The following is a 21,330-nucleotide window of genomic DNA, read 5'->3' as shown; positions in this document are numbered from 1 at the left end:
ATTAATTAAATCCCAGAAGCCATAAGGAGGTAGGTAAAAATTACTATCCATTTCAAAATGACAGAATTGAGGAAAAGAGTTGCCCATGGTCACACAGCAAATCAGGGGCAGAAACAGGAATACAAGTCAGTAACTCCTGACGATCACTTATTTGCTCAAACCACAAAGCAACACTGCTAGGCATGAATATAAAAGTCTAGAACGATATTAGCCCTAAAAAATTTTTAAAAAAAGAGAGAACGGGGGAAAAGCTTTTTAAATAAAAACTCTTTAAATATTTTTCAGTCATCACAATCAAAAGTCAAGATAAATCATCTTTTAAAAGTTAAAAGAATAGCCCCATTCATTTATATAGACTATGTCTGCTAAAATCAATGTACATTTCTCACTGTGGCATTATCATTTTTACTGCTTAAAGCTGTAAATAAAACGTTCAAAAAAAGAGGAAGACAAATAAGAATCTGCGTGTATACAATAACTGAAGCTCAAAAACAGCAGTTTGTCCTTTTAGAAGGAAAATAATCCTTCACAAAGTGCAACTAACATATCTGTCAGAACAGAAGAAAAGAATTTGCCACAAAAGTTCAGTCTCACCAATGCCACCCAAGGCTTCGTCATTTCAGTTTAACTACTGCAATTCCCCCTATTCTGGGCTGTCACAATGCAACCCTATGTCTTGCAGCCAGTGCAGAATGTCACAGCATGTCTGCTACCAGAGGTGACCATTAGAAAATATCTTATGCCCACCTTGCATGTCTGGCAGTGGCTGCCATTTAGACCAACCCATAAATTATAAACCTAGATTCTGCAAAGGAATTCATGTCAACATGTGGATCTGCTTGTAGCAATCCCTTTACAAGATGAGGGTCTTATTTCCTGATGTATAATCCCTTAAACAATATGGGACCTAGACATCCTATAGACCCTCCTCCTATTCACTGTCCTTCTCAGGCTTTGGGCTCTTCCTCATGACATCTCCTGGTGCCACAAATCAGAAGTAATCCAAACGTCTTTGTTTGCTTGAAGAACAAGGGGTACTTGTGGCACCTTAGAGACTAACAAATTTATTTGATCATAAGCTTTCATGAACTAAAGCCCACTTCATCAGATGCATATATATCTTCCTACTGTATTTTCCACTGTATGCATCTGATGAAGTGGGCTTTAGCCCACAAAAGCTTATGCTCAAAAGATTTGTTAGTCTCCAAGGCAGTGGTCCCCAACCTTTTCGTCTGGCAGGTGCCAGACGAAGGACCGTGGTGGCAGTTGAGCATCCGCCGAAATGCCGCCGAATTTCTGGATGCTCAACTGCAGGACATGGGTACATTTAGATGTCCCCGCGGGCGCTATGGCACCCACGGGCACCACGCTGGGGACTCCTGCTTAAGGTGCCACAAGTACTCCTTGTTCTTTTTGCTGATACAGACTAATACGGCTACCACTATGAAACTTGTTTGCCTCGTGTTTCAAGTTGCATCATTCTTTGTTTTGAAGATATAACATTGTTCAAAATACAATTTCAACTCACCCAGCTGAAGATCCTTCCCCAGAAATCATTCTTAAACATACCAGATTGCAAAACAGAAAATTGTTCTCCACCTAAATACAATTGTCAAATAATTTGTCTGAACTTTGGAGTACATTTGGTACAACCTTGCATTTTGATATAAGCAATGGCTACCTGAAGCTGCTTTGATGTTTCAGAGAAATGATCACAAATGATATCTCAATAGAATAAGTGATTTTTTAAATACAGCCCAATTTTAAGAGCATCTATCAGTATCCTAGAATTCAAGTGCCCATTTTGTTTCTAGAAAGATTATTACATATGTTTATCAAACCTTACCAATTTAGAGGTATTCTTAAGAGGATGTTGGATGCCCTCACCTAGAAGACAAAGTTTGCCAGTTGTAACCCCAAAAAGCAATAGAAGAATCAAACATCACAAACAGAGATACACTTCTTAATCAGTCAAGTAGCTATGAAATTACATGTTTGCATGAAAGAAATGCAACTGCTTTATCTACCTTTGTAATATATACTACTGACAGGTTCGCTTCACTTTAAACATATTTAATATCTCATGATGTATATTTGTGAAAAACTGCTAGTTATATAGTTATGACAACAGTCCTCAAGAATGTACTACATCACTTTCATTAACCAAAAAGGAAGACGTCTCAGAGAAAAAAAGGAAAGCTCTTGCTAGTATGCATGCACAGCAGCTAGTGTAACAGACTCATTTTCTCTCTCTAAGTGGTCTTGGTGGCACCAGATGGGACAGAACATCACACCAAGGAGGTGTGTGGGTTACATACTTCCCCTAGCTGAGGAAGTGCGTCCCGAGCTTCAGAGACTTCCAAGTTCAAATCCCAGACAAACCCCCACTTGTAACGCCAACAGACCCTGGTCGTCGTGTGGGATTGAACCTGGGGGCTTTGGAACTTAGTGCATGACCCTCTATTGCATGAGCTAAGGCTGTAGAGCAGACTCATTTAACTCTCTCTAAGGGTATGTCTACACTACAGGATTATTCCGATTTTACATAAACCGGTTTTGTAAAACAGATTGTATAAAGTCGAGTGCACGCGGCCACACTAAGCACATTAATTCGGCGGCGTGCGTCCATGTACCAAGGCTAGCGTCGGATTTCCGGAGCGTTCCAACTGTGAGCTATCCCACATTTCTGCAGTCCCCCCGCCCATTGGAATTCTGGGTTGAGAACCCAACGCATGATGGTGCAAAAACAGGTTCACAGTGATTCCGGGTAAATGTTGTCACTCATTCCTTCCTCCGTGAAAGCAACGGCAGACAACCATTTCACGCCCTTTTTCCCTGGATTGCCCTGCAACGCGCCATAGCATGGCAACCATTGAGCCCGTTTTGCCTTTTGTCACTGCCACCATATGTTACTGGATGCGCTACAGAGGTGGGTACTGTAGCACTACACAGCAGCATTCATTTGCCTTTGCAAGATGCAGAGACGGTTATCAGTTGTTCTGTACCGTCTGCCATGCCATTGTCAATGGCAATGAGATGACGGTAATCAGTCGTTCGTACCTCTGCTGCTGTCATGGGTGCCCCCGGCTGATGGCGGCAGGGGCGCAAAGACCCCATTCCCTCCTTTATGGTTTATCTCAAAATAGAATCAGTTCTGCCTAGAATATGGGGCAAGTGTGCTAGAGAACCAGTTGCTAACCAGAAGCACAGCCGCGCCCGCTGTGTCAGATTCCCGCAGAATCAATGAGCTGCATGCCATTCTAGGGGTGCCCCTGCAACAAGCCCACTCATTGCTTCCCTGCTCCCCAACCCTCCTGAGCTCTCACTGTAGTGTCCCCCCATCATTTGTTTGATGAAATAAAAATGAAGGAATGAGAATAAGAAAACACCTGACTGTGACTGAGATAAAATGAAGAGGCAGCCCTCCAGCTGCTATGATAGTCAGGCCAGAACATTAAACGGGATGAGAGAAAGGGAAAAGGGGAGCCCCAGCATCCCATGCTATGATAGTCCAGGCAGTACAGAATCTTTTTCTTACACAATGAAAGAGGGGGCTTATGGAGCTCAGCACACGACCAAATTCCTATGATGAAGACGGGTTTACCAGCCGTTCCTGTACCATCTAACCTGGGAATGACCAGGAGTCCATTCCTATTATTTACCAGGCACCCCCCGCGTGACCTCACCTTGAGGCACAGGAGACTCATCGGCTGATGATATGAATGCGATAAGCGTCATATTTTACATCTGCTGCCCACCGAGGAGGGGAGGGGAGGGAGAGGGTGCTGCTTTCATTGCGCGCCCAACCACCGTGGCTACCGCCCGCCCCCCCCAGCAGCAGCAGTAGATCATAAGGCTACATATAAAAAAGTCAAGAAAACGCATTTTTTTCCCTTTTCTTTCACGGGGGGGCGGGGGGGTGGGGGGGGGGGGGCGGGGGGGGGGGTGGCGGGGGGGGTAAACCTACAAAGCTAACCCTGAACCACCCAGCGCCGACAAATTGTTTGACCCTACAGGCATTTTGAGAGCTCAGCAAATGATAAATGCTTTTCGGACGACTGCCGGGGGGGGACTGTGGCGATAGCGGATCCTCAGGGGAGAAGGGCGGTTGTTGTTTTTTTTTGTTTCTTAGGGATCCCCTCTCCCTTCCTCCATGAACGTCCCATTTATGTCTTTCTTTCCGTTCGCTTTTCATGGCAGCACGTATGCTTAGTCCCTTGCCCGTGGCCTCTGCTCTAAGGATTTTTTCAAATGCTTTGCCATTTCGTCTTCTGGAAACGGAAAGCTCCTGAGTTAGAACACAGATTTGCCCTGCCCATATAGCAATCAGAGCTCCCAGTATCTCCCGTACGGTCCATGCTGGGGGAGCTCTTTTTGGTTTGGGAGCGCTATTGCCACCCCTGTGATCACAGCTCCACGCTTGGGCAACAGGAAATGAAATTTCAAAAGTTCGTGGGGGCTTTCTGTCTACCTGGGCCGTGGCATCTGATTCGGCATTGCTGATTCCAGAGCGGTCACAATGTTTTGCCACGTTGTGTGATTACCGCCCCGGAGCCAATACCGTCAATTTGCGGCCACACTAACCCTAATCCAATATGGTAATACCGATTTCAGCGCTACTCCTCTCGTCGGGGAGAAGTACAGAAGCCAGTTTAAAGAGCCCTTTATATCAATATGAAGGGTCTCGTTGTGTGGACGGGTGCAGTGTTAAATTGGTTTAACGCTGCTAAAATCGGTATAAACGCGTAGTGTAGACCAGGCCTAAGTGGTCTTGGTGCCACTAGATGGGACAGAACACCACACCCAGGTGGTGTGTGCGTTACACTAGCACTGGCTTAACTGACAATCTCTATCCATTTCTGATGCTACTACATTATAAAGACTGTTAAATCATGAAGTCTTCCTGTCCTTAATATTAGATGAGATATGGTAAACCAGTGGTTCTCAACCAGAGGTACACATACTCTTGGGGGTAAACAGAGGTCTTCTGGGGTACATCAACTCATCTAGATATTTGCCTCATTTTACATCAGGCTATATAAAAAGCACTAGCGAAGTCAGCACAAACTAAATTTTCATACAGACAATGACTTGTTTATACTGCTCTATATACTATAAATTGAAATGAAAGTACTGTATTTATATTCCAGTGGATTTATTTTATAATTATATGGTAAAATGAGAAAGTAAGCAATTTTTCAGTAATAGTGTGCGGTGACAGTTTTATATTTTTATGTCTGATTTTGAAAGCAAGTAGTTTTTAAGTGAGATGACACTCAGGGGTACGCAAGGCAAATCAGATTCCTAGAAGGGGTATAGTAGACTGTAAAGATTGAGAACCACTGTGTTAAACCACATGACTACAATAAATTAAATGTATAAAAAGTTGGATTTAAATTAATAAAACAAGGAAATTCAGCAAAAAACAAACAAAATAAAGCAGTCCTCAAGCAATCACAAACTAACCCCATAGCAGCGAGAAAAAGAAGTATTGCAACACTGAACAGACAATATATATAGCTGCATCCAACCTTTTGGCACTCCCCTGAAAGGCCTAAGTAGAACAGAGTGAGTTAAGGAAAGAGGGTAGGTTGAACTCTAAATTTAATTCCTTTTGTAGATGTAAGTGACTCTGGCAAAACTATCTTTCCCAGAAAATATACACACACACACACACACGCTTCCATGCATCACTGTTCCACTTTTAATCCATACCTTTCTCTTTGAGAACTGTTTTCAGAGACAGCAAGACCCAACCAGAGTACATTATCACATCTTGGAAGGTATGTTATTCAGTTGCGCAGACATAATGGCCATATAAAAGAAAGTATGCACAAGAGGTACCACTTCTCACAATTTGTCATTTTGGAGATCTACTTGTCAAAAGTACTAGTCCACATTATTTTCTCCTCCCCCAACCCATATTGAATGTACAATATACATTGATGTCATGGTCTTCCAAGCTCTTCGGGACTGTTCTCATATTCACTACATAGGACAATCTTTTATTATCTTCAGTTAGAGTCTGGCCTGAATAAGGGGTAAGGTATTCAATTGTTCAGAGACTACTTGATGTGATTAAAGGAATTCTGACTGGATTTGATCCTTATTGATCGTACTGAAATCTGAAACTTGAAACCAGAGGTATGTTAATAATTTAAGATTTAATTTAAAAAAAAAAAAAACCTCTTGCCCTCATGGTTGTGAAGAAAATCTTCCAAACATGAACCAAGTGTAACAGAAGCTATCATGTTCACCTGAATCAATGGACTACTTGAAAAAATGAGGATGAGAGTTGTGAATCCCCATCAGCCATTAATTTCATTGAGACAAGTGCTAAAACTCACTGAAACGTTACTGTCCACATTAAACATTTCATTGTTGACCATCTGTGGGAGCAAAACCCAAATAGTGTGGAAAATGTCGCTGCAGAGAAGAAAATAAGGGAAGGCAAAAGGAAACACAAGAAGAGAAAGGGAAAGAAACTAAAAAAAGGAGAATGGGGAAAGAAGATAATCAAATGGCAGAAGTAGTCATAATCCTAAAAGGGGAATACATTTTCCCCACTCAGGGGTACCAAATGTGACAATAAGGAACTGAACAGATAGAAATAACGATAACTAAAAGTTTACTTACTAGATAAAAGCCACATACTACCCTGATCTCTGCAAAACTTCCCTATGACATTTCACTATGGACTGAGAAGAGAATGTAGCCCTAACTTTTACTGTAATCCACTGACCATAATGGTGGGCTGGTAGTAAGGGAAGATAGACATCATGGCCACAAGATTAAGCCACACCTCAAGTACTTGCTGAGACAAGGATGGACAGCAGGGACAAGGAGCCTTTTATTAGTCAAGAACTGGATCCTGCTAGGAGCAAGAGAGACTAAGGTGGCAGCTGCAATAGAGAGGGGAGCTCCCATTTTGTGGCAGCACACACACAACAAACATATGAGGGCTCCACATTAGTCAGAAGCACTTCAGAGCAATTCAGAGGAGGAACAGCAGCATTAGCACGGACTTCTTACCCCTCCGTCTCCTGATCTCATTGGAAACTTCAAATTTGAATTAGTCAAATTTCACATTTTGTTGACTGTTTTTTGCTCTTGCTTCTCTCTGACCAAACCCCCTTCGCATTAGGACCTTACTTTCTGGCCACCATGCTCCCCACCCCATCTAAACTATCCCACCCGCTATTTTCCCATCTCCATTTTCCTCTTTCTCCCCACACTTAGTCTCAGACTTCCCTGCTGTCCATCATTCCTCCTATTCCTATGCACATCTAATCTATGCTCTATTTATCAATCCTCGTCTCTTCCACAATCTTTCCATATACAGAAACAAAAAAATGCAACTAAAATGACATGTGCCAATCATCACCCAGACAACTTTGCTTGCATGTATATCTCTTTTCCCTGGCCTTCATTTGTCTCTCTTTTTAGATTGCACACTCTTCAAAGCAGGGACCATATTTTAATGGAAAGCAACCTACCTCATTTTGGGCACTGCCACAGTGAAAGTACACACCAGAAACTGAAAGCTAGTCAAACACAATGCAACATCTCTTGATGTGGATTAAGAGTGTGACGTTATACTACAAACAAATACAGGTTATCGAATTTGTTTGTCTCTAGAAGCCAGTTATTCATTTGATTTAATGTGAGCTTTTACTTGACTGATATTCTCATTCATTAGAAATTTGTAATATTACTTTGACTTTTATTTTAAACATTAATTCTATAATTCATCCTTTGACTGCATTCCAAGCTTAAACTGTAAATCCTTTGGGGCAAAAACTATACAACACCTGACATAGAGGAGTCACATTCTTGGTCTCTAGACACTACTATAAAACAAATTAATAATTATAAACTAGGGAAACATTGAAATTCGTATAATGCAGGAAATATGTAGTCAGTGTATTAAAAACTGGTATTATTGGTCTGTCATTTCACATGTGTTGTAATTGTAAAAATACTTGAGATGCACTGCAGGTTTCTGAGACCCTGAAAGAACCTACTGATTTGGAGAAGGTCAGATTTAATCCTGAAACAAATCAAACTCTTTCAGAACCACAAATGGTAAAACTAGACAAGAGAGACAAGTACCTCATAATTTGAGAGGAAATCTAGTAATTTTGATCGAGACGAGATGTAGAGTAGTGGTGTCATCACCCGGCGAACAAACTTTTCAATATAAACAGCACTCATAGGGCCTTTGTATTCAATTGGTCCAAAACTAGTACCAAAAAAATAATAATACATTAAGATTTGAAGGTTAAGCTGCGACCACTAAATTAACAATGGAGTCCCTGGTTGGGATGGCAGAGGCTGCGAGTAATACACAGACACCATGCTCAGTCCCTAGAGTGCAGAGGATGTTCCTACTGCTGATTAAGAGTAACTTCTGTAACTGATAGAGTATCAGTGTTAAGTGACTAGAAGGGAGACCCATTAAGAATTTACCTACTGAAATAATAGAGACTCCGATAAAGAGTCTATGATTGTGTGTGATAGCAAGGATCTGGGAATTAAGACAACCTCTGAGTCTGATTAAAAAAATAGGTGATAAAAGACAGGCAAAAATTACAAAATGGTCTAATTAGCATGTGAAGTGATAGGCCGTTCTGCTTTGTCCATACACTTCAATAGACACACAATGCAAAGATATAGATTTAAAAAATCCTTGAGGATTAAAAAAGAAAACAAGAAAGAATTAAACTAGACAGGTGCAAATACTGCTACTCCATCACACATGAATGATGCAAGAATGAAGTAGGCTTTCACAGGTGGGAATCTGTTAACTGCCATCTGATTAGATTTAACACCACACTGCACAATGAAATAAATCAATCAAAAGAAAGTTAGGTGTAGTATATAAAATCAAATTAAAAGCATAAAGTGTAGTCTTAACTTTCTCATTTGCATTCCCTCTGTGGGAGTCACTTAGAACCTTGATGTAGTTTTGCACATATTTATATGTAATATATATGACATTATAAGAAAAATATTACTCTGCATTAAAAGATACCATGTATTCATAAAGATCACACTGGTTCAGAGGCATTCCACTGGATCATGCCAACTGGTATTATTACAGCTCTTTGGATTGCTAGCAACATGCATTATATCAACACACGGGAACATTATTATGTAATGCATAGGTCAGAAAAATTGATGGAAAAATATTACTCTGCATGCACAATATACAATTTTAGAAGTTCAACACCTTGGGAGAGGTAGAGGAGTCCATCTACACAGCATAAGCAATTCAAGCACACTAGTTTATAATGACCTGTAGAGTGGTGTTTGTTGTTTGTTTGGGAATTTTATTTTTAAACACGTATTTATACATAAAATGAAGAGTCTACGCAAAAATCTGCTACATTAATTAATTTAGCACCCTCCTAAGCACAAAGACCACACTAATCCAAAATCATCCTGGTGGAAAAATATGCTTTAGAGCTTAACATGTAACTATCTGAGGGCTGGTAAATACAAACTGAAAGCTCACGCTCCAAAACGTCTGTTAGTCTATAAGGTGCCACAGGATTCTCTGCTGCTTAAACTGAAATAAGTAAATCAGTTGTAATTGAAAACTTTCATTATTTTGGTGCAACTTTCTACGTGGACCCTCATATCAATTTAAACTTGGCTTATATTGATTTAGTTTATACTGATAAATTTACAGACTTGAGATAAATCAGTGATGTGTGTCAACTTCAGAATTTGCACTGATTTAACTAAATCAGTTCTTACACTGTTTTAAGTTATATCAGTGCAACCTGTGTATGTAGACAAGCCCTGCATTTCAGCTGACAGCAAATTTCAGCATTCTCCTCTCATCTACAAAAAAAAGAGTGGAGAATTGAAGCATTTCTAAACATGTGCAAATAAAACAATGTCGCACAGTTTACATGATTAGCTGACTACTCAAGGGAGAAATGCAGGACTGGAAAAGACAGGGAGCCACAGTGCAGGACTAGTGCACAGGTAGAAATGTATGTGGGAGTCTGCACAGCACCTTCCTCCACTGAGACTAGTGTAAGGCTATATGCTCAGTGCCTTATTTTCAAGTTCAGACAAAAATCAACAAAAGAAAAGATGTAAAGGGACAATAGGGATGCCAAACTTTCACCACTTAACATTGGTAGAGGCCCCAATTCAGAAAAAGACCTAAGCATCTGCTTAATTTTAAGTACATGCTTAAATCCCACTGACTTCAGTGGGACTTAAGCACATAAGAGCTGTCCCCAATAAGAGTGCTTTCCTGACTTGAGACCAAATGATGCTACCCACCCCCAAAGCAAGCAGGAAATATTAAAAATAAAACAAATAATATAGGTCCAAATTCTTGAATCCTCAATTGAGGCAAACTTCCATTGAAGTCAATGAGAATTTTGCCTAAGGACAAAACAATGGACAGGCTAAGTGACTATTCACAAGAGGTGAAATTCTGCCCCGTACAAAGGGCAGCACAAGGCCTCTGAGTCACTTAAATCCCATTCAGGGCCTATGGGGGTGTAAATAGTTCACAGGTTTTCTACTGGGCCTCTGCACAGGGATGAACTTCATCCCGCAGCCCTTGTATTACAAACTGTATTCTTGATATTTCCATGATGTTCTGTCTACCAGCAATCTAAATGCAGATAAATCACATTTGTGAAACTCTTACCTCCGATGGTACAAATATATCACAGGAAAATAAAAGAAATGTTTCTGTTTCCTGCATTTCCCCTGGTTCCACCAACAGTTAACTGCCACAAACAGCACCTGCAGAACAGACCAAAGGTACAAAACACATCACCATGACTTTCTCTACCCTGTGCCGAATAGCTGTTTGCTACAACCCTCTTTCTCCCCTGCCCTCCAAAATCTCTTCATCTCAGGTTCACCCCACAACTGCCCCTCTTCCCTCTTTTCTATTCCCCTCCACCTTTCCCTGCTATGTCCCCGCTCTCTTCACTTTTCTTTCCATTTATCTTATCTTCTCCTAACTAAATCCATACACACACAAAAATAAAATAAAAAATAAAAAACAAAAATCAAGAAACTGACATAACATTTGCTGCCATCATATGTTGACTCTTATTATACCCCTTCTCCCACTCTGTCTTTGTCTTGTCTAGTTAGATCAGTGGTCCCCAACCTTTTTGTGGCCAGTAGCACATTCATGTTTTCAGAAGAGTGTGGCGAGTGCCAACAATTTTTCAAGGCTTATTTTGTATTTGTACATTAAATAATACGAAAAACATCATATTTAATATTCTTCCCGCTCTGGGTTGAAATAATACGTACGTTGTCTCTCATTTGAACCACTCATTCTGGAGTAAAATGTTAAAAAAATAATAAATTGCAAAGCACAAGAAAACAGCAGTATCAGTGCAGGAAGAATACTCACATACAGGGTCGACTCCAGGCACCAGTAGAGCAAGCAGGTGCCTGTGTCAGCACATGCTATGGGGCAGCATTCGGTCCATTCTGCAGAGACGGAGCGGTTTTGGTTTTGGGGTTTTTTTGGCGGCAGTTGTGGGCAGTGAAGCGAGAAGCCTGAGAGAAGCTATACAGCCTGCAACCCCGGAGTACTCTGTTCCCAGCAGGCGGGGGGCCCTGGCATCTCCCCCCTGCTGGGCACTAGGCAGGTCCCGCGCCTGTCAGGGAAAGAGAACACCAGTGCCTGCAGCCCTGGAGTGCTCTGTGCCCGGGAGGCGTGGGGCCGTGGCTTCTCTGAAGTCCCAGAGCTCTCTGTGCCTGGCAGGCACAAGGCCGCAGCTTCTCTGCAGCATCAGAGTTCTCTGGGCCTGGCAGGCACGGGGCCGCGGCTTCTCTTCTTGAAGCCAGAGAGAAGCTGCGGCCCCGCGCCTGCCAGGGACAGAGAGCACCGGTGCCCGTAGCCCTGGAGTTCTCTGTCCCTGGCAGGCGTGGGGCCGTAGCTTCTCTCTGGCTAAGCCGCGGCCCCGTGCCTGCTGGGGACAGAGAGCACCGGTACCTGCAGCCCTGGAGTTCTCTGTTCCTGGCAGGCCTGGGGCTGCAGCTTTTCTCCACCTGCCAGGGACAGAGAGCTCCTGAGCCCACAGCCCTGGAGTTCTCTGTCCCTGGCAGACGCGGGGCCAGAAGAAGCCACAGCCCCGTGCTTGCTGGGGACAGAGAAGCCCTGGAGTTCTTTGTCCCCAGCAACCACAGGGTCGCGGCTTCTTTCCCCTGCTGAGCACTAGGCGGGCGCCATGGTGCCCGCAGGCACCATGTTGGGGACCACTGAGTTAGATTGTAAGCTCTTCAGGGCAAAGACTGTTCACTATGTTTGTACGTTATGCCATTCTTGATTGGTCTTTAAGCACTACTGCAATAAATATGATTAATAATAATAATTAACTGTTTCAAATAAAAATTTCAAACATAATTACCAAAATCCAAAACAGATGTGGTATGTGATTTCCTGTTTCTTTTCTGAAAAATGCTGTGCGCTAGTTTTTTACTTCTATAACTGGTCAAACAACCTGCCTGATTCAGAGGCACACCAATTGAAGGTGAAATATACTCTTTTAAAAAAACCTATTTCTTGGTGTTTGGAAAGGCAGAAAGGGAATGATCCAAAGCAAGAAGGAACTGGATTTTAGGTATTGATATTGTTTTCAGTTTAAGTTAATTTAGAAATGGTGACTCATTTCTAGACCATTCTGAGCAGAGTAGAAAGGTAGTAATTAAACTTAAAAAAAAAAAAGAAGAAGAAACAGCACTCAACTGGAAGGGAAGCATACAGAAGAAGACGTTAGTACATATTAAAAGGTGCTTTGCAGACAACCAACACAATCACTGATTGGTTTTCAGTCAAGCTGACCGGGCCCTCATCGTGTTTACCTGGTTCTGTTCACTACAGTTAAGGTTAAACAAAGTTCCATTTTAAACCACTTCTTTCTTTTCATATGATATTCATTTCAGGAAAAATTCACATCTTGGAGCTCAAATTTTCAAGGCTTAGTATGCTGAAAGATTAAACAAATGTCCAAAATCCCTTCCTCATAATGAAACCTCCTTTGTGACTTCTCTAGGGGATAGGAGAACCACACTATCTCTCCACCATCTTGAAGGCAAAGAGGTTGCCTCTAGAAAAATATGCACTTGGGAGATTGTTTCAGTCACATGCACGATTAAAACCCTTCAGAAAAAGTCTAGAGCACTCTCTTACCCTTCCCCACAAAATTAAGGCGCATGTGAGCCCAAAGTTACCAGTTCTACACTACAGGCCTTACAGCAACACAGCTGTACCACTTCAGCAGTGCTGCTGTAAGCTCTTCTGTGTAGTCAATCTATGCTGACGGGAGAGAGCGCTCCTGCCGGCATAATTAAACCACCCACAACGAGTGGCGGTAGCTATGTCTGCGAGAGAGTGTCTCCCACCAACATAACACTAGCCACACTGGCGTTTTTGTTGGCGAAACTCATGTCGGTCAGTGGGGTGTTTTTTTCACATCCCAACAAAAGTTTTGCCAACAAAAGTGCTGGCGTAGACAAAGCCCTAAGTCTGTAGTAAATTGCACTCATTTCCCATACTGTGGCATGAAACCCACTGATAGGAGTTTTAGGACAGCTGTAGACATGAAGTGTCCAGAAGCTGGGCGGCACTGTGAAGATAGAGGGACCTCTATATGGATGCCTATCCCGCCTGTGGATCCCATAGGATTCAAGCGTTTGGGAGGTTAGGAGCTGCCACTTCTGCACAAAGGCAACCCCAGCCCCTTTCAGGAATAATGAGAAAATTCTACTTTTTGAAATTCACACAGTTCTCCTCCTAGAAATGAGAACACCACATATGTGAGAGAATGGGGACCAGGGCTTTTCTGCATTTAGTTTAAAAATTAAGAGGACAGGCTAAACATAAGCATCCAGGTCCCACTGACTTCCCATGAGATGATCAGAGAAAGGCAGTGTTTGGAAATGAGTGAAGGCCAACTAAGCCATTTTTTAATTAACATCTTTACTGGAATTACCTGGTCTGCCAATCTGCTTGCCACTTGTTCAATTTCTTTCCTTGCTGCAATGGACTGTCCACACCATGGGGCATAGAAAAAATACAGTACAACTTCAGAATCTTGGCGAATGTAATCTGCATAGTCCAGTTGCCCCCGAAAAAGATCAAGGACTTGAGATTTTGAGGAGAAGAAATTAACTGGAACTTTCGCTGCCATTGTTACATCTTTTGCTCGACTAAGGGAAAGAAAAAGAAAGTACTTAGACAACATAATACAGCAGCAAAAAAAAATATGTAAACATTCCAAAACACTTGTTTACTGAAGCCTAGCAAAGGTTATGTAATGACAAAAATCTTCAGAATTGATGCAAATGACAAAAATTTATATTACCTGGTTTAGTTCTATGACATGTCATAAAACATAGGCTTTACGAAATAAACTCTATCAGACATATTCTTGTGCATTATATTGTAGTGGTAACGGAGCTTAATTCAGGAGTGTGTCAGTGGGCCTCATATCCTTATAGGTTGTTCGGACCTCACAGCCACTTGGGAGAAAATTTGGTTACTTTTTATGAATTTTTTGAGAAATTAAACAAGCAAATATAAAGCTAATTAATTTGTTATACTTCCCTAAGACACTAAACAATGCAATAATCAAATTGAGGTCATAATGGAGATCAGATGAATTCATCACGGAACTGACAACAGTATAAACTGGTATTAATAACTTACCTGACCAAATTATTATACAAACAACATCAATAATCAAATTATGAAACCAATATAGCACAGAAAGAATCCTAATAGACACAAACCCTTAAATTATCAAAGGAGGAATAGTATCTCTCTTTAGCATGAGAAATAACCAGCATAAGAGGTTTATTTGGAATTCTTCCCTGGCCTCCTCCTGTTTTAACTCTTCTACCTTAGGTGATAAGAGAACAAACACTAGTCAAAGTTTAGCGATGTAAAATAAAAGCTATGTCTGTAAAAATATTACAGTTAGCTAGTCTTCTAAGTGTTCAGTATTTCTTTATTCTATATTGTATTATGAAAGAGTAATTAATACGTTTTACTTATTACAACTTTGTATTTTGTAAAATGTCTGCTATAGCTTATTTCACTGCAAACTCAGAACTAATCATTAATGTTATAAACAGATAGTAGGAGTTAATAAAACAGAAGTACTTTATATCTTTTTTGACTGTAAAGGGTTAACAAGTTCAGTAAGCCTAGCTGTCACTTGACCAGAGGACCAATCAGTGGACAGGATACTTTCAAATCTTGAGGGAGGGAAGTTTTTGTGTGTGCTGTTAGTTTTTGGTTGTTGTTCTCTCTGGGTTCTGAGAGTGACTGGATGTGCAACCAGATTTCTCTCCAATCTCTCCGATACAGGCTGTTATAAGTATAAAATAGTAAGTACTGGGTAAATAAGGCGAGTTAGGCTTATGTTTGTTTTCTTTATTTGCAAATATGCATTTGGCTGGAAGGAATTTAATTGTGTATTTGGCTGGAAGGAGTTCAAATTTGTATTTTGCTGAAAGGATTTTAATTTGTACTTGTATACTTAGGCTGGTATTCCCAGTGTCTATAGCTGAAAAACCCTGTACCTAATCCATCTTAAATTTACAAAGATAATTTTTACTGTTTTTCTCTCTTTAATTAAAAGCTTTTCTTGTTTAAGAACCCGATTGTTTTTTTTATTCTGGTGACACTCCAGGGGACTGGGTCTGGATCCACCAGGGAATTGGTGGGGAGAAAGGAGGGAAGGGGGATAGAAAGGTTAATTTTCTCTCTGTGTTAGGATTACTTTCTCTCTCAGGTAGAGTCTGGGAGGGGGAGAGAGAAGGAGGGAGGAAGGTGAATTTTCCTCTCTGTTTTTAGATCCAAGGAGTTTGAATCACAGTGATCTTCCCGGGTAACCCAGGGAGGGGAAGCCTGGGAGAGGCAACAGTGGGGGAAAGGGTTTTCTTTCCTTGTGTTAAGATCCAGAGGGTCTGGGTCTTGGGGGTCCCCTGGCAAGGTTTTGGGGGGACCAGAGTGTACCAGGCACTTGAATTCCTGGTTGGTGGCAGCACTACAGGTTCTAAGCTGGTAATTGAGCTTAGAGGAATTCATGCTGGTACCCCATTTTTTGGACGCTAAGGTTCAGAGTGGGGAATTATACCATGACAATTAAAGAGGCCAAAATTCATACAGGGCAAAACAGACATCTCCTTTTAAATGTGAAGGTACTGTCAACACGTCACTGTTTGGGCACAAATCTTATTTAAAGAAAATAACAGCCATTCGGACAAATTTAGTTTCTTAAAGAGAACTTGGTTTGACCCACAATAGCATTTTAAATGGAGTAAAAATACACAGCAAACAGCTCTCAAGCAAACAACCAAGCAATCTAATCACATAACTGGGCTCTCTCATCCCTTCCTCTTATATTGACAAATCTCTATTTAAAATGTACATTATACTTTCTCTTACTTGGGATTTATTCTAGAATAAAGTTTATATTGAGCATTGACTAATCTGTAAAACCTTACTTTTATGCGAATTAAAAAAAAGAAACACACAAGCAGAATATTAAAGATAAGAAAAAGCACGCTAGAGTTTACTGTCAGCTCATACCTTTAACTAAAGCGGAAAACCTTTTCTATTTATCCCGTAATACTTATACTACTTTGTGTTATCCTTGATGATTTGTAAGCTATTCTTTTGATTGCAAGTGTCTCATTTCTAAAAACACACATTCCTCATTAAAACAGTATTAAGGAATTATAAAGTAGAAAATGACATACTCTAGCTAAAAACTCAGTACCAAAAATTTTATGTTACATCTCCTTAGAGTTTTTGTTATTGAAAACTTCAGAAGCTGCTTGAATACACAAATATTTATATTAACATGGGAATTAATTACTGTTCTAATGCAACTAACTCACCATACTTAGAAGATGCAAAAACAGTCCTGAAAAATGGTTTCATGTAAGAAGCCACATTTTGGAGAGACTATTTTAATACTACACTAACAATAACTCAATAATGCTGATTTAAACCAGCTGTGATTCTATACCTACATGCTTATACTCATTCAAAAAAGCCCTTCAAGTACCCAAATATTTTTGGAACTAAACTGACATTCAGAAAATGGACTGAAGACAAATGTTAGGTATTCAAAGAGATCTTAAAAGCTATTTTTATCAAGACACAGCATTACAAATGTTGACATGAACTGATGAAGCGACTGAGTCCAGCACATAAAGTGATAAACCAGTAAAGAAGTGATTAACATCTCTTAAGAGATGTGTTAACTTTGAGCAATTGAACTTTGAGAAAGTGGTTAAAAATTGCCTTCACATCCGTTGCAATTTACAACACAGACGCTAACTCCACACCAGAGGACTAAACACACACAGTGAAAAAAGAGAGAAACGCATTACAGAATGAGAGATGCTCAGAGCAAAAGCAGCAGTGCTATCCGTGGCCCCACGAAGTCCCGGGACCTCCTGGTCAACCTCCTCCTCGCCCTGGCTAAACAAGCCATCTACATGACCAGGGAGAGGAGGTTGGCCGATGGAGACTCCGGTGACTGTGGGGCTTGTTTCCGGTCCCTGGTCCGTTCATGTATCCGGGCGGAGTTCCTCTTGGCGGCGTCCACTGGCTCCCTTGACGCCTTCAAGGAGCAGTGGGCACTGTCCGGGGTTCTCTGCTCGGTGTCCCCGTCAGGCTCCCTTCTTATGACCCTCTGACCACACTCCCGTCCCTGTTCTTTTATTAGTTGTCCCCCGTAATCAGTGGGCTTCTGTGGTCCTGTGGGTCCTCCCCTTAGGCTGGGGGAGGATCCTTTAGCACTTCCTGGAAAACCCAATAGATACCTGCAGCCCACAGCAAGGAACAGCAAGAACCCAAAAGCTGGGAAGAAAAATTAAACCCTGCAAGATTCCATCACCAACCCTAAAGTTTCAGTTGATGCACGCAGTGTTGCATAAACACTGACAAGGCTTAGGTTAACTTTATTACTGAAATTTATTTTACTTCAGTATTGACATATTGTGGGATCTTGACGTTTATTAATAGCTTCTTCTGTTAAACTCTGAAAACCTGAACACCATGGTCTTGGTATTGCTGACCAAGCTAAACCTTTTAATTTAAGATCCTTGGACTGGGTCTTCAGTTGATGTAAATCAGCATAGTTCTACTGACTTCAATAGAGCTATGCTGATTTATAACTGAGGATCTGTTCTCAATTTTAATTAACTACCTGTAACAGATCACTCATTAAATGAAGTGAGGGTTCAAAAGAGATTTTAAATTAAAGTGGCTTGTTTTCAATGATTGAATAAAAGCTCTCCTTTCAGTTACTGAATTTCATAGTATTTACCATTGTCTGTTATAAACTGATCTAGTTGATCTGTGATAAAATAAACAGGATTCACCTACCTTTAAACCAGAGGTGAAAGTAAGCTAGTTCGAGCCCCGGGGACCCTGCAGCTGGGCTCCAGCGGGAATTTAAAGGGCCCAGGCTCCCAGCAGCGGCCAGAACTCTGGGCCCTTTAAATCCCCGCAGGAGCCCTGCTGCCACTACCCCAGAAGTAGCAGGGCTCTGGAGGCGATTTAAAGGGCCCGGGACTCCCCGCTGTGGCAGGAGCACCGGGCCCTTGAAATCCCTGCCTGAGCCCTGCCGCCCCAAGGTAGTGGCAGCAGGGCTCCCGCGGTGATTTAAAGGGCCCAAAGCTCCGTGGCGGCCGGAGCCCCGTGCTCTTTAATTTTCCCCTGAGCCCCAGGGCTCCCAGCCGCCTCTGTAGTTGGTAGCTCCAGGGTGATTTAAAGGCCCTGGGGCTTCCAGCCAGAGCCCCAGGGCTTTAGATCTTGAAAGGCCCCATCTCTTCCGGTTGAGGTCCCGCTCCCACTCAGGAATCCGGCGTACTGGTAAGTCCTTTAAGTTACTTTCACCCCTGTTTTAAACAGTATTTCTTTTCCATCAACACAGTCAGGATTATCTGTGATAAATACACATAGTGCTCCTATTATTTTGTGGGTATATTAACTTCTGCTTTAGCTTTCCTAGAAAAGAATGTTCCCAACAGGGGGGAGGGATAGCTCAGTGATTTGAGCATTGGCCTGCTAAACCCAGGGTTGTGAGTTCAATCCTTGAGGGGGCCATTTAGGGAACTGAGGTAAAAATTTGTCTGGGGATTGGTCCAGCTTTGAGCAGGGGGTTGCACTAGATGACCACCTGAGATCCCTTCTAATTCTGATATTCTATGATTCTACAGCAAGCTGATCTCACTCAGGTAGGAGATGCAATCTCTTATTAGAAACTCTCCACAAGAGAGAAATAACAAAAGAGATAGCAGTGGAACTGAACACATTGTTTTAGGTTGTTGTTTTTCTGATAGAATAAATAGTTTCTTGACAGTAGTTATTAATGCTATCACATATAGCATCCAGATCCTGCAAAAACTGCATATGCTCAACTTTACTACTGTGCATTCCCAGACTGTTCATGGCCATAAAATGAAGCACGTTTGTAAGTATTTGCAAGATTGTGGCCTAGATTCTTACTGTACTGTAAGAATTCTCAGGGTCAGATTCTCTCTCTTTTACATTGGCTTAAATGCAAATAAATGTATTGAGTTACTACAGATTTACACTGGTATAAATGAGATCAGAATCTGGTCTGTAAAGCTGTCTTTCTTGCCTAAGTCATGGTATCCCCTAATCTACAGTAAGAGCCTGGGGAGGGATGCACATCTAATATCATAATGAAAAACAATTATTAGTAATTAAGTCTAGCTGTTCTTTGTTTCTCCAGGCCACAATTTTAGTAACCCTAGAATAAAATTATTTTGCCCTCAACACACTAACATGCATAAAAAACTCTTTTCATGATCACAACTGCTCTGCAAAAATGTTGATTTTTTTTAGCACTTCAAGACTACACTCACTTTGATTTGTCAAAAGTGTATGAATGGTTCTGCTTGCTTTTACGAAACAGATCCTAAATTTTCTGTGCAGGACTGTGGCTCTTCACTCATTTGTACACATTATTGGAGTTCAACATTTAGTAATAATCCTCAGTAAAATATTCTAAAGTTATGGGAATCCTAAATTTTTATTTAAAAGAAAGTTTTAGGCTTTAGAATTCCAAAAGTTTTGGAATTTTAAACAAGAACTTTACAAAATTCAGATTAATGGCCACAAATAAGAATCTAAATAGAAGATGCTTTACTATGAAACATATTAACTGATAAGATTTCTCTCTTCAAATGGGGTGCAGGAAAGGTTTTAAACTGTGAGACAATTTTAAATTTAACTAACAAACAAAGGAATAATATTTGACCAGCCTCCAATTGAGAGTAGGGGAGAATGAGTAATTAAAAAAAAAAAAAAAAAAATCAGTGAAAGAAGTTATGGTCCGGCAGCTTTTATATTGATTTTCTCTAACCTAACGCCTCATGGGCTTCTGAATACATAGCAAAGTAACTTCTATTTGCTCTCAATTTTAACCATTTCCAAACTAATAGAGGGAAAAGGAGAGCCAGGATCAACAACCATTTCTGCATCAAAAGGATAACAATAAATGTTAGTACCAATGTGAGGCGGTAAGTGAATGGTTGGACCTGAACAAGCATAGATTATACATTTATAATAAACATGAGGTATATGGAGGAACATTAGATGAACTGTTACACAAACATCAGCCTATAAAAATCAGTTTAAACTGTTTGTTTAAAAGTCCATTTTATCCACCTAAAAATATCTATAGTCGTACATTTAGACTTTAATCCTGAAAACACGCACGAGATTAACTTTACTGCCACGTGTACTCCAATTGAGTTCAACAGAACTACTCCTGGCAGTAAAGGTAAGCACACCAGTATTTCCAGGATCAAGGCTAAACTTGGACTGTAAACTCTTCAGAGTAGTATATGTTGTACAGTGCCTAGAACAATGCAGCCCCTTCTCTCTAGGCACTAAAGAATTTTTTTTAAAATCATAGGTAAAAGTTGACACCACTGTCACTCTCTTTTTTACCCTGCTTTTTCCTAACTTCCAAATGACCACTGCAGCAGCATTGGAGGACTATGCTGGTACTTCTACTTTTGTGGTTAACACCTCCATAGCAGAGCTGTACTGAGAAACTAATTCGAATTAGTAAAACCACCCACATTTTTTCTCCAACAACCCCATATCCAAGAATCCTTTGTCCTGTTTCAGTACAAAAGCCAGCACTATGTTCTAACACATTATTTTTAATCTTTGTTTGTCATATATGACCAAAGTTGGCATTCATATTCAGTATAGTTGTTTTACAATATATTTTAAAATACAATTTCTACATTAGTACTGACCATCTCATG

At 40.9% G+C, this 21,330-nt stretch overlaps 1 protein-coding gene across 3 annotated transcripts in view; it reads right to left on the bottom strand.

Moving 5' to 3' along the window:
* Positions 1-21,330, bottom strand: part of TXNDC11 (thioredoxin domain containing 11) — a 115,843-nt gene that overhangs the window by 88,936 nt on the left and 5,577 nt on the right. For 2 of the 3 annotated variants that reach the window (XM_032779647.2, XM_032779645.2), the window contains exons 2-4: positions 13,992-14,208; positions 10,679-10,776; positions 8,113-8,242 (exon numbers count right to left, since the gene is read on the bottom strand). In XM_032779647.2, the coding sequence (XP_032635538.2) occupies positions 8,113-8,242; positions 10,679-10,776; positions 13,992-14,208 (445 nt within the window). Of the gene's footprint in view, positions 1-8,112; positions 8,243-10,678; positions 10,777-13,991; positions 14,209-21,330 lie in introns of those variants that run through there. The other variant, XM_032779646.2, reaches the window with a different exon arrangement.

Source organism: Chelonoidis abingdonii, chromosome 9 (assembly GCF_003597395.2).
Source record: "Chelonoidis abingdonii isolate Lonesome George chromosome 9, CheloAbing_2.0, whole genome shotgun sequence".
Classification (NCBI taxonomy): Eukaryota; Metazoa; Chordata; order Testudines; family Testudinidae; genus Chelonoidis; species Chelonoidis abingdonii.
This window is presented reverse-complemented; position numbering and strand designations above follow the sequence as displayed.